Source organism: Amblyomma americanum, chromosome 3, assembly GCF_052857255.1.
Source record: "Amblyomma americanum isolate KBUSLIRL-KWMA chromosome 3, ASM5285725v1, whole genome shotgun sequence".
NCBI lineage: Eukaryota > Metazoa > Arthropoda > Arachnida > Ixodida > Ixodidae > Amblyomma > Amblyomma americanum.
This window is the reverse complement of record NC_135499.1, coordinates 123,552,073-123,565,456: the sequence shown is the minus strand read 5'-3', so window position 1 is coordinate 123,565,456 and position 13,384 is coordinate 123,552,073. Positions and strand designations below refer to the sequence as shown.

General features: G+C 45.9%; 1 protein-coding gene across 16 annotated transcripts in view; it reads right to left on the bottom strand.

Annotated features, from left to right (window-relative positions):
* The window catches only part of Ziz (dedicator of cytokinesis protein Ziz), a 176,938-nt gene that overhangs the window by 13,753 nt on the left and 149,801 nt on the right, over nt 1-13,384 (bottom strand). For all 16 annotated transcript variants that reach the window (XM_077657805.1, XM_077657807.1, XM_077657808.1 and 13 more), the window contains 7 exons: nt 12,488-12,744; nt 10,290-10,346; nt 6,547-6,672; nt 3,440-3,560; nt 2,428-2,636; nt 1,275-1,332; nt 349-713 (listed from right to left, as the gene is read on the bottom strand). In XM_077657805.1, the coding sequence (XP_077513931.1) occupies nt 349-713; nt 1,275-1,332; nt 2,428-2,636; nt 3,440-3,560; nt 6,547-6,672; nt 10,290-10,346; nt 12,488-12,744 (1,193 nt within the window). The remainder of the gene's footprint in view (nt 1-348; nt 714-1,274; nt 1,333-2,427; nt 2,637-3,439; nt 3,561-6,546; nt 6,673-10,289; nt 10,347-12,487; nt 12,745-13,384) is intronic.

Here is a 13,384-nt window from a genome sequence, read left to right as displayed (position 1 = left end):
CTAACAATGACTGGCTGTACAGTGAAACAGTCTGCTATGAGTAATTAGAGTATGATCAAACCTGAGATAAGGTGGACAGAACATGCATGAATTTATGTGCTTGGGAAGCCTGAAAAGCACTCTAAAGAATCCAAGTGTTCCGTGGAACCCAGTTTGAAAATTGCAGCTCTGCCCATTCCCTCTATGAAGGCGTCATGTACAACCCATTTGAGCACAAATTTCATGGAAATGGGAACAGCCAGATGGTGAATTTTGCAGCAGTATCATTCACTCCAGCTTTTCGGTCCCCAACACTAGCAAAACGTACCGTCTCACCACTTCACAGAAACAGCACTAACGAGTGCACACCTGTCCAAAGAAGACGACCCGGTAGTAGGTGCCGAGCAGGCGCTTGCCAGTGCAGTTGACCTCAAGAATCTTGTTGTAGCCTTGGTGCAGCGTCTTGTAGCACCGCGACAGGGCAGCGTAGTTGCGCCGCCGCTCGTAGATGGGCACCAGCAGCCGGTACAGGTCGGCCATGGCCTCGTAGCGCTCGGCCAGCTGCAGCGTCTCCACGCACTGCTCCAGCCGATCGACAAGGGACTCCTCGGTCTGCTGGAAGTCCTGCTGCTGCTGCCCGGCTGCGGCGGCGGCGTCTTCTCGAATGTGAGACTCATCACGCACCACGTTTGGAGACGTGTTCTTGAAGGCCAGGCAGCCCTCAGGGAACACCTCTGCACAAAAAAAAAAAAAAAGAGAGAGAGAGAGAAAGAGAGAAGCAGCATGTTTGGCACCATCAACATGTGCTGCTTGTCCGAAGAGAGCAAAAGCAGACATAGTGTTGATGATGATCTAATTTTGATGCAAGGGCAGGCTGGCCAAGCAACTCCACAATTAGCGTGTTTTCTGTATGCATAAGGTTGGATCAAAGACACATGCATTACTAGCACTTAACCATAGAGAAGGTGAGCAAGCATCAGGTGAGTGAAAAGCTTGTACCCATTGGAATAAAAATTGGAGGGTGCCGAGCGGCATTGGCGGTCGAACCCTGCACCTCTGACATACAAGGCGGCGGGTCATGATATTTGATGCTCTTCTTCTATGAACCTAATGTTTCACACTGCCCATCATTCATATTTGCACGGCTGTTGCCAAAAACTTAATATAAAGGCGCAGTTCTTTCGGATGCATGCCTCTGCAAGACTTCTGTTGATTTTGCTAGCAAAAGACTGGTAGACATGTTACTCTTCTTTAGGGCACTACAACAGTAAACCCATGTGGGTAACAAAGCTCACCTTTGTGCCTCAGGTACTCTGCTTCCAATGCAGCAACGTGAATGTAGCACTGCGCTGCCTGCAATTCAAATTAAAAAAAAGCAGTGCATGATTTGACAGGCGGCAATGGCATTATGCTGGGCAAAAAAAATTAAAACTTGCCTAGCAAAAAAAATGAAAGACAGAAATGGATAAGCAATGGAGTAAAAGCAGTTTTAAAGTGGGATGCCCATATGTTTTTATTTAAGCATTCAAGACTTCCCATATCGTCACTTTTTTTTTGTGTGTGTGGACTGCCACTAAAACACCTCATCTCAGATTTCGCAGCTGCTAGTCAGTCCGAAGCATCTCTCCGTGACCTTGAGGTTACTCGGGAAGAGCAGCCTGGGTCACACAAACTCCAGCGATGGCAGCACCTGCCATCGCAGGGCAGTGGCACATCGCTTAATCGCTGCACCACTCTGCCAGGAGTGGCACAGCGACTCCCAGCAGTCTATGAATGTAAAGCAGAAGATGATCCAATTTATATTTGGGCACTGACCCATTAACGCTATTGTGTCATACCCTTAAGGCAGCGCTCATGGCCAATTTTGCTGATCTTTATCTGCAGCCTCCTTGGCCTTGAAAACCGAGCCTCGAACTGAAACCGAAGTGAAAACCGAAGTGCTAAGGCACCAAATTCGCATTTGGCCTAACCACGCTAAATCATCCGGCATTTTTCTTTTTGACATGGATCACATTTTTGCAGATGTCCTATTGCTTTCAATAGCGGGCTGTAGCAAAAGCTACATATAGCTGTTGCTGCAAAATAATTCTTACTGGAGACGATACAAAAGCGGGGTCCATCAACATTTCCAAAGAGAGATGAGATCAACGAGCCATCAAGGTGAAAATCAACTGTACTAATATTCAGTCTCCACCTCAACCAAGATATTTTCTCCTTGCTGTTTGCATTTCAAACGCCTCCATGTTTCATTTGATGCGCATAGTACAACTGGCCGAGCATGGGGACATGCATGAGCTGCACCAGACTTGTTTCAGTGCCTTTTGGCAATTCTGAAGGTGAGGACCTTTAATCAAATACTTCCTTAATAGAGAGGTATCCCAGAAGCCTTTAAAGCGAGCCCAACTGGTTCCAGACACAGGATGGCACACACACATGCAGCACACCCACCTCGGTGTAGTTGCCGTTCTTGAGGTGGTAGGCAGCCATGCTCTCGAGCCACGTCTTGCGGAGGGCTGGTGTGGCTGAGTAACTGTTGGCCAGGCTGTGCTGCAGGTCCACCAGCATCTCAGGGTCGTTCTCATGCTCTCGCATCTGCGTCGTCGCCATCAACACCGTCCGAATTTTCTTGGTCAACTCCTTCACCTCGTCCGGGAACACTGTGAAGGTCAGGAGGAGACGGCGCACATTTTCATTCGCCTTTCGACGTAGCAATAATGATACAAAATGCAATAAAAAAAGTTTGCAATCCGATAACAAATTTTGCATGGATGAAGTTTAATGCAGCATGCTTACAATAGAAAAATTTTCTAGATTTTAATCAGTCAGTTTTATGACATGAATTGAATCTCAGTTGAAGACTGGCCATTTCTTTCTCAAGAAAATGCCAGTAATAAGAGTCACCAGTATTTTTAGATGCGATGCAAGTCACTACAACCTTGTTCACAGTTTTCTAATATTGTTTTCATTGGTAAAAAAAAAACATTATGCTTTCTGAAAGTGTTCCAAAAAAGACGAGCTGTCATACATGTCCAGGAAGCTGCTTTAACCCAAATAGTAGCTACTTTCCTTGCTATCAGAGTCTGTAATGCTAGGCTGATAAGCAGAATTCTGCGCATTCAATAGCGCTTACTGCCACTCCTTGATTAGTCTACTGCCATTCCTTTGACATCAACAACGAAAAGGCAGCATGACACCAAGAAAGGACAGGTCAGGCATCCTGCCGGAACAGCAGCATTCTCTCTGGCTACTTGGCTCATTTCGCAGTTTATTCTGCAGCTGGGCATATTTCCCAAAAAAGTGGTGGCTTTTCCCCTCGCAGTGTTGCCATAAATTTAATTGCCAGTGTTTCACATGCATTTTGAGAGCAGAAAGCTTTGGTTGCATGGCTGCATGAGGTAATGGTGCATGACATGCATTTTGGCGCAGCCTGCATTCGCGATAACAAATGATTACTATGTACCCGTTCTCTGCATGGCTTTGTCCCCAGAGGCGTAGTTGTTGATGATGGACAGGCTCTCCTGAAACCTTGCTGTGTTGAGCCCGATCACTTCGCCAAGCAACCTTGACACCGAAACTATCAACTGGAAAAATGTTCAGAGAATTAAGGGGGATGAGGAGATGAAATAAAGTAAGTTTTGTACACTGCTGATATGCGCCTACATTCATCACATCTTTTTAATATCAGCGTGCTGCCTGATACTAAAAAAAGCAAATCAATCATGGGAAAACTGAAGACAAAACAACGGAGAGGAAATATTTTAACAGCAATGAAACAAAAATAAAGACTACCTCATAGTTCTTACTTTCAAATTAAACTAGATTTAGCTAGAGCAAGTGAAAGCAGGTGAATGGAAGAGTTTATGGTTACGATACACTACACTTATACCATTTATCCTATAGTGACCATACATTGCTATCGCCTTAAAAAGATTGAGGTTCCCCCTTTCAAGCACTTAAAGGAACATATCCTTTACAAATGTGGCAGTACAATAAACTAATTACTACAGACGTTGATAGTTTCAAGACTTGTCTATAGTAGAAGAAGTCCGCAGAATGCAAATGCAGTTACGACAGACTGGTTTACAGTAAAAACTCATTAAGGCGCACTCACTTAAGTGGTAGTTTCGATTTGGACGTAGCTGCATGAATTGCATGAAATTCCCAACTCAGCTTCCACTAAACTTCATGTATTTCGTGCTTGCGTACGACACAAATGTCTTTTTTAGTGCATAAATATCGTGTACGAGGCTGACAGGACCTCTGTAAACCAGCCGTGAACTGCGCCACACACTGCAAGTAAACTTCATCAACGCTTCCAACATAGAGATCGCAGTGACATGTCAATACTGACATGGTGCAGAATGCGATAAGCTGCAGCTGCTGAAACACCCTGAAAGAGAGCGTTGTCTCTTCTCATCACCAAGGGCGCCAGCATACCCCAACCACCCCCAATGCCCCATCATCACCCCATTCACAGACGCAATGTCCAAGCAGCCACTGTCCGAGCTGCACGGATGTGCCCAATGCCATAGTTAATGCTTATCACTGTCAGGTGACCCTGCTTCTCCACAGAACAATGGCTATGCAGTTTATGCTGGCTGCAGCAAACTTTCGTTTTGCTATAGCCACTACTGCCGCATTACTGGCTGACTGGCATCACAGCACAGCTGTGATTCGGCCCCACCTCTGCTTTGTCACATTACTTGCGTTGTCATGGATTGCACGTTTCCTATGTCTAATACAGTAGTACTTCCCAGGTAACATCACTCCCGAGCACATTTCACATCGGGGTGAAGCTCCGCGTGTTAACTGCTGGCGATAATGCCCGTGAAGGGTTCTTCGCGGAAGTTTTGCAGTGGGGAGGCGCTGTGGAAACTGTCACCACTTCCATGATCAGAGACACAGACAGTGCAGTTGAGACATCTCCAGCATGGCTCGAAGTGACACTGTTGCCTCCATCACTAACGAAACGTCATCCAATGCAAATGATACCAATGAAGAAGTTTTCCACTTAAGCTGCATGACTTTAGCAGTGTAACTGACATACTTGCTTGCTCGCTCTTTGCCTATCAGTACCATCGGCGCATCCTTGAGTTCACAGCAAGCAATGGTTGAGTTGACGAATATATCGCACATTGAAAATAACGCTCACTGGAGCCAAGGGCCTCTAACTGCGCTATAAATGCGAGATTCATTACTGAACAAGATTTTATGCAGTTTCTACTAAAGAGCGCATCTTTCAAGATTTATTTCCAGCTCTTTGCATTCACTCATCATACAAGAGCATTGGCCCCTTATGGGCTTCGGTCCTGGGTTGTTCTGTGTGATAAAAGCTGCACATTTCATAGAATAAATGAAGTCTGATGTGCTTGGTACCGTAAAAACCGAACTATAGGTCGGACCGGAATATAGGTCGACCCCCTAACTAACCAATTCTAAAAATGAAAAAAATCTTTTTCAATGGGAAAAGTACCGAAAGACATCCTTACTTTGAAACAAATGCGACTCGAGAGGATGCACAATGGTGACAGTATTTAATTTCATTTAAATGCTGCTTGTATGTACACCCGGCAAATTTTTTAACAATATCGCGCACCAATCGGCCCGCGTGTTTGTTTCTGGCACAGGCAAGTACGGCGCCGTAGAGCAAAGCCCTCCTCTTCATGAATCGCCGCAACTAGGATGGCGAGCCTTTGAATTGCGCCCTCGTGAGTCTAGAGGCACGCGCGATCTCTGCCGCTTTCACGCGGATGCATTCGGCAGTCACAGGCAGCGATCTTGCTCGCAGCGCAACGTTTCCTTCCTATTCTCGATACACTACGGTCTGCCCACGAAATGATGTTTTCTTCTGGTTGCTGCAAGTTGTAATACGCAGCTTCTGCCTCCGCCAGTACTGAATGCTCTTTTCGGATACTCCAAATTCGCGCTGTGCCGCCAGGTTCCCGTGAGCTTCCTCGTACTCAATCGTGTTTTTCTTGAAGGCGACGGTAAATTGCCGTTAGCTTCCGCTTTGCATCTACTGAAACGCAAAATGGCGGCACTGCTGCTGATGGCGATGGTGATGGAGGCTGTTGACTTCAGCCACCCATTGTTGCAAGACTTCCGTATTATTTCCGCCAATGACCGGTATATAAGACGGGGGTCGACTTTTCACCATGGTTTTTTGAAAAAAAGTTCCGACCTATATTCCGGTTTTTACGGTAGTTCTGTGTGACAAACGCTGGATTGCAAAGAAGAAATGAAGTCTGATGTGATTTTACATTAAGAACTATTTGGTGCAATGCAGAAAAGGCCACCAAATTAATATTAAAGAGAAAAAGCAGCCCTTATTTCTATGTCAGGTCGGTCATATTTTTCACCATTAAGACTGCCTGGCAAATCGCAGAAACTTCGGACCAAACACAAAAAGCTTGCTGAACAGCAGTTGGCTCAGCCCTAGCTAATTAGGTGCCTGTTCTCAAGCTGAAATGCAATGCACTGAAATACCATGCTAACCATAAATTACAGTGACACAGTGACAGAGCCATGACAAAGAGCATGGACTGTGCAAGCATTGTGCAAGCATACCTGTAGGTGCACCCTGGTGAGCGCCTGCCTCCGGGTGAACTCGAAGTTGCTCCGCATAAGCAGGTAGAGCAGGGCACAGGCTTCGTTGCGAACAGTCGATAACTTCGAGTTGCAGCAGCGAAGAAGCTGGGCATCAAAAAAAGAAAACTTTGCATGCACTGTACCAAAGGCTTGCAACATACATCGATGGCCTGTAAGAACATCACAAATGCCACACTAATGCAATACTTGTGGCCTCTACTGCTCTGTTTGATATAAGCATATACAAGACGAAAAGTCTAGTTTATCCCTGTGTTAGTGCTTCATTAAGATGCCAGTCGTAACAACATTGACCTCATCTGTGCACAAGAAACAAATGGGCCACACAAATACCATATTTTCGTGCGTATAGCCCGACCCTGTATATTAACCCACACCCTAACTTCAATCCCCATTGTAGAAAAAAAAAAAAAAGTCCCGTCGTATAAACTACGCATTTATCTGAAGAAAGTATGACTAGGCACTTTTAAAACTGTGCCAGACAGTGATCATTTTGTTGTCAAAGGCAGTTCATCTTGAGAAGCCTGCTGTAATCCTGAATTCACCAAGTTCAATTGCGATCACAGCTATCTTTCGAGTCTTCGTCGCCACTGTCAAAGAGGTCTTCTTCCTATCTGTGCAGGCTGCTGCTAACTGCACACTTCCTGAAGCTTTTCCACACTGTGCTGACTGCTATAGCCTTCCACGCATCACTTTGATGATCCTTGGGCAAAACAGTACGACGTCTGACCCCTGAAAGTGAACTGTCTGAGCGAGGACAAAAAGTTCGTCAGCCATCTATGCTGCATGCAGCCCTTCGTTGGCTGCTCTATTTGGCTTGACATGCCCCAATTATGATGGAGACTATGGACTGAAGTATGCCAGTTCAAATACAGCATGGCAACAATGATTTAATTGCACAGAAGCCCATTCTTGTACATTTCAACAAAGTCCTGGCTTCTGCTCCTGCAAACCTATCTCACTGGTTAGACTGCTTTACATCACAAGAAATGCATGCAACGAAATTTCGATGTGGGCAGCAACAGTCCCTCCTGAAATGCTCAAAACATTTTATTTAACTAGTAAAAGTGCAATCCATTAATGGCTGCACACAAAGATAACAGTGCAAAAACAAAACTATTCATAAAGGAAGAAGATTTTGTAGCTGCTTGTGAGGGCGTATTTCAGAACTATTTGTGCATCATGTGGTGAGAACGCCTTATAAATGGCTAGCTCAGAACAGCAACTTTGAGGAAACAGTCCTAAATGCCCTGCATGCCTTAATTCAACACTAGCTACTCCAGCATCAATCAGCAACTTCAACAATCATACTAATGCCTATCTGATCTGATCCCCACGTCTCAAAGTGAAATGTGAAAGGACATGGCATGGAGAGAAACAAAGCTTTCGAAGGGCTCTTACTCTAGCAGAGATGTAGACAATGTGGGTATCCAGCATGAAGAGAGTGCAACTTTACACTTGAGCAATCCCTTTGTTCTCCCGTCCTCTCGACTGAACTTTTCTTCTCTCCCTTTCTGCTCCCTTTATTTCCCTCCTCAGCATAAAGGTAGCCAACAAGACGTTATGCGCTGCTTACCGCATTTACACGATAGCAAGTCGACCTATTTTTCAAAATTTGAAAATCCGAAGTGGGGGGGTCAACTTAAATTCAAAACCAAAGCATCGCACCATAAATAAAGGCGAGACAAATGAGATATCAGGCATGCTACAGTGTGGTTACATTTTTGCTGCGTGGCTCCGTCGCATCGCTCTTGGTGCTGGCCTTGAGCAGCTGCTATGTCAACACGCAGAACTGGCATCCCCACCCCTACGCGAGGCGGCCGATGGTGGCTGTTGATAAGCAGCAAACGGGCATCACCCCACTCCCCACACGTGGCTGTAGACTGCGTCTGCTGATAAGCGGCGGCGGCGGCGGCCCAATAACGCATTCGCGTTCTACTCTCAATAGGCGCCGTCCAGGTTTTTTTTTTCTACTTTCAACCGCGCACGCGGCGCTCAAGAGAGCGTCGATAGTTGATGACTACTCGGAGCCGCAGCGGCGCCGGGAGTGTCGGTAGCCGATGGAAGAGCCGACGCCGCTCACGCGTAGTTTCTCTTTGGCTACGACGCATTTGACTATTTCCGGCCACATTTCAGAAGTTTTTAATGTAGTGCTTCGTCTTTTGTCATTTGTGCTCCGTGTCCGGTAAGTGACCGGCGCTTGTTCATGGCTACATTCAAGATGGCTGTCATTCTTCACGCCGAAGAAACGAACAACTGCACACCGAGCCGCAAGTTTGACATTAGCAATGGGTGATACAGGTGTGGCAGTTGCAGCGAGGCAAAATTTTCAGCTGTTCCACGCGATGTCGTGATGTGGCTGTTTGCGAAGTGCGGGATTTCGCTGCATGACGATGTTAGAACGACGAGCTAGTGAGGATGATGGTGCAAGTATGGATGAGTAGCCCAGTGACTAATACATTTTCGTTTTGGAATGTGCCCACAGGCGCTTCCGCGCGCGGCAGCCAATAGCGGCTGGCGATAAGCGGAGGCCGCAGGATATTGCTATTGCCTTCTATTATTAAAGGCCAAGCGTAAACAACCTCCAAGTTTTTTGTTTTTTTTCAGTAATGTGATATGGGGGAGGATCATTTGACACAACTCTAGTAATATGTTTTATTAACCTCCCTCTGTCTTTCCTTTCCTCTTTCTCTGGCTTGTGTCCTCTTAAATGTGCACCAAATGCACTGGCAAATAGCCAATGAAATATGAGCATCACTTTGCACCAGGGGTGTACGAATACTGAAATTTTCAAATACGACTCTAATATGAATATGAAGAAAAAAAGGCTTCGAATATCGAATATCTGTTCAGTACAAAAAATATTTTCAGAAAATGATAAACAAACAAATGCTGTTGCCCTTATTTTTTTCAAAATAGTGTATGGTCCTTGCAACTAAAATAAACAAAACTAGACTGCCTCAGTGCCATATAAAAAAACATGATGTGCACAGAAATGTATACTACTTGATTAGGTAGCATAACAGTATCCAAACTATAATGAGGCCATGCAAAACAAAATCGATAAAGTGACAAGACTGGCAACAAAAAATTACATGATGACTAATGAAACCTCGTTCATTCGGAGTTCAAGAGACCGGAAGAAATGCCCAGTTCATCTGAAGGCCTTGGTTTATAAAATTAACCTCGCCACCCTCCCGGGCTGACGGCCATCTTGTTCGCAGCACGTGCGATATGTGGGAAACCCAACTTGCGGAATTTCGCACGAGATCAAGCCTGTAGTGGTGCCGGAATGCGATCGGACTGTGTGATAAACGACAGAAAAGGAAGGGAATAGGACCTCTGTATCGTTTTCCTGGAATTTTTAACTGGATCACCGGCTAATCTGCCCAGATATTGTGGTCTTGCCACGGTCGAATTTATGAAAGCCTGTGCAGTATACGATTGCTGGCGAGTATTTAGGAATTTTCGAATATTCGGAAATTCTCGAATACGAATATGCATCGAATATCAAACATATTCTATTCGTATCTGAAATTTTGAATATTCGCACACCCCTACTTTGCACATACAGCAGCTAAGGCTTATAGACAAGAAAGAAGCAGGTCATGCTTGGCATCATTTCTGAATTCAAATGGCTTCAGAAAACTCAGGCACATTGAGAAGAAGCCAAAACAGATCCAAATAAAAAGTCAGCACCATACCTCAAAGCACAGCTTTCCACACAGAAAGGCATCCCCTTGGAAGAGGGCAATTGGGAACTGGCAAGAGAATGAACAGAAAGTGTCACTTCACGGGCACAAACACTGATCAAGAGCAGCAAACGTGACTTGTGAAAGTTTCATGGAATGAAGGCATGTAAAGCATAATAAAAAGCAGGTAAGTGCAAGCGCGGTGGCATACACAACTGCATGAACATTTCTGTTTTATTTACTCATGAGCAGTATACATACCGTATTTACTCGATTCTAGGCCAACCCCCGAAATTCATAAAGTCAGACAATAAAAAAAAGCTCACTCGAACCCCCGAAATTCATAAAGTCAGACAATAAAAAAAAGCTCACTCGAATGTAAGCCGAATGAAAAAAGGCATTGACTAGGACTAGAATATGCATTTTATTAAGCTGGCGACGCTCGTCGTAGCAAGTCGAATGCTCACTCATCGTCTTTGTCAACATCGCTGACATCGCTGTCCCCTTTGTCGCTGGGTTCCTCCCACAGCGCACTGTCTTCGCTTCCGTCCAGCGCGTTCAAGACGCTGCACTTGCAGAAGGACCGCACAATCAGTTCGGCTGGAATTTCCTGCCATGCCGCGGCAACCCAGTCCGCCACTTGGTTAAGCGAAGCACGCTTGATACGCCCGGTCGGTGTGAGCTGGTGGTCCTGAAGAGTCAGCCAGTCGTTGTAGTGCTTAAGCAGCCTATCCTTAAAGGGCTTGTTGATTGCAACGTCGAGCGGTTGTAGCTGGCTCGTCATTCCTGCAGGTATCACCGCAATGTCCGCACCGCCTTTCAAAAGCACTGACTTTACGGCACCTGTCAAGTGGCAGCGGTAGGAGTCGAGAACTAGGAGTGACCCTGAACAACAGGGCCCCGGCACGACGTTGCCAAACGGTCTTCACCCAATCTTCGACTAGGGCACCACTCATCCATCCATTCTCTTGTACGCACACAACAACGTCTTTAGAGAAAACCTCTCCGGATGGAAGCGTTTTCCACTTAAAAATGAGGTAGGGCGGCAGTTTTCGCCCATTGGCCATGCAGCATAACATCCCGGTGAGACGTTGCTTCTCATACCCAGCAGTTCTTACTTTCACCTGTTTTGCGCCCTTCTCATTGACTGTGTACACCACAGGCATATTGAAATACACTGGGGTCTGATCGGCGTTACCGATTTGGCCCAGACTGTACTGCTTCTCCAGCCGCTTCTTGATCACCAAGCGCTGAAATGCCACCAGCTTCCCCTAAAAATCAGGTGGTAGGTTTTGGCATACAGAAGTCTGCCATCACAGTCTGAACCCGAAACGCTTCATGAAACGTGTGGCCCAGCCCCTGCTGGCTTTAAATGGGTCCGTGGGACGCCTCTAACGTTAGCGACCTCCCTCGCGTTTGCCTGTATTATCTCCGCCGTCACGGGCATCGCACCTTCCCTTTGCTTCCTGATAAAGTTGGCGACATCCTTTTCCACCTCATGGTGTCGCTCGCTCTTGGGTCCAGTGAAGGCCATTCGCTTTGCAGCGCAGTTGAAGAGTTCATTCCGCTGCTTCTGCCACCGGCTCACGTTCTTCTCGTCCACGCCGAAGTCGCGCTAGGCTTGTAGGTTTGAAGTGCTTTCCGCTGCCAAAACTACTTTCCGTTTAAAAGCCGCGGTGTAATGGCATCGCTTGGTGGGCCTCATTGCGCCGCAAACATGGGCCTTTCTCGAACTCACGTGGCGACGAACACAAGCAAGTACGAGAATGCGAGACCTTTGTTTACAACGTTCGAACAAGCCAGTGCCAACAAGCAAAATGTAGCCTGCAAACCTGCAAGCTGTGGCCGCGAGATGGCATTGCATTACATGTCTAGCGGTTGGGGGCAAACCGCATCCTCGAATCTAAGCTGACCTCCGACTTTCGTAAACTATTTAAAAAAAAAAAAAATACTGGCCTAGATTCGAGTAAATACGGTAGCTTTAAAATTCAAAAGTTTGACTGAGAATTTTTCCACTGCAAAAAAGCTATGAACCTTAGATGAGGATGTAAATAATAGTGGAATACATTAAGAAAAACAGCCTGTGACACAATAAAGAAGTATTTCATGCTTACAATATCTACTGGGTACAAAACAAAATGTCCATTTCCTGTATGCACAGTGGTAAAACAAGAAAAAGTAAGGTCAAAGAAAATAAAAGGAAAGAGAACCTTGTTGATGAATGCCCGCAGGGCAGCAAATAGATGCCGCAGCAGGTTCTCGGACTGGCCCACTTCAAGGAACGAGAGGTAGATGTCAAACAGGCGGCGCATGGTGGGGTTGTCGCCATCGTTGAAGAGCAGCGCGTCCTTGAAGCGGCTGCAGTACAGGCCCAGCACGTCCAGGGTGATGAGGCCCACCTCTGTGGCCATGTTGGCCTCCAGCAGAGCTCGGTAGAAGCTGTCTCCATCCACCTCACTGCCATTCTCTGCACAGGTTTGGAGAACGACTTGCAATGAGCAACAGAGAATAAAAGGAGGGGGAGAGGTGTGTTGTTGCATGTCAAGGAATGAGAAACATTACTGTGGCCACAACTTTCGTATAAACCACATTACTGTCAGAACAATGTCTGAGCTGTACAATTCCTGTTATGTCAATAGCAAAACAAGGAGAAAACTGTGGCCATGATGCCACAAGGAGGTTAGGTGGGTATGCATACATATTTATTACTAAGTGCCAATTCTGAAAAACTAAGCAGTCTTCCCCAGTAATATTGGACCCTTTGAAGCACAGGAATGTGAGCTACATATCGATTTGACACAGGGTCAAAAAGAAAGTGCCTTGGAAAGGGTACAGTAATAATGTTACGAAGTTAGAATTTTTTTGTCACAACAGGTAGAAGGTCAGTAGACAAAAACTGACTGTTTTTAGAGTTTACTGATCAAGTGCACTCAAAGCTACTCCCTTTTTAAACATTCATGAGCACTGCCCAAAGACACAGACATGAGCTGTGCAAGACATTAGGCATTGTCGTGAATCAACCTTCCATTCATTTCTGCTGTCAAAACCAATCTGCATTACATCTTGTTTTGTTGATGCACTTCTGGAGCATGAATGGCCACGTTTGT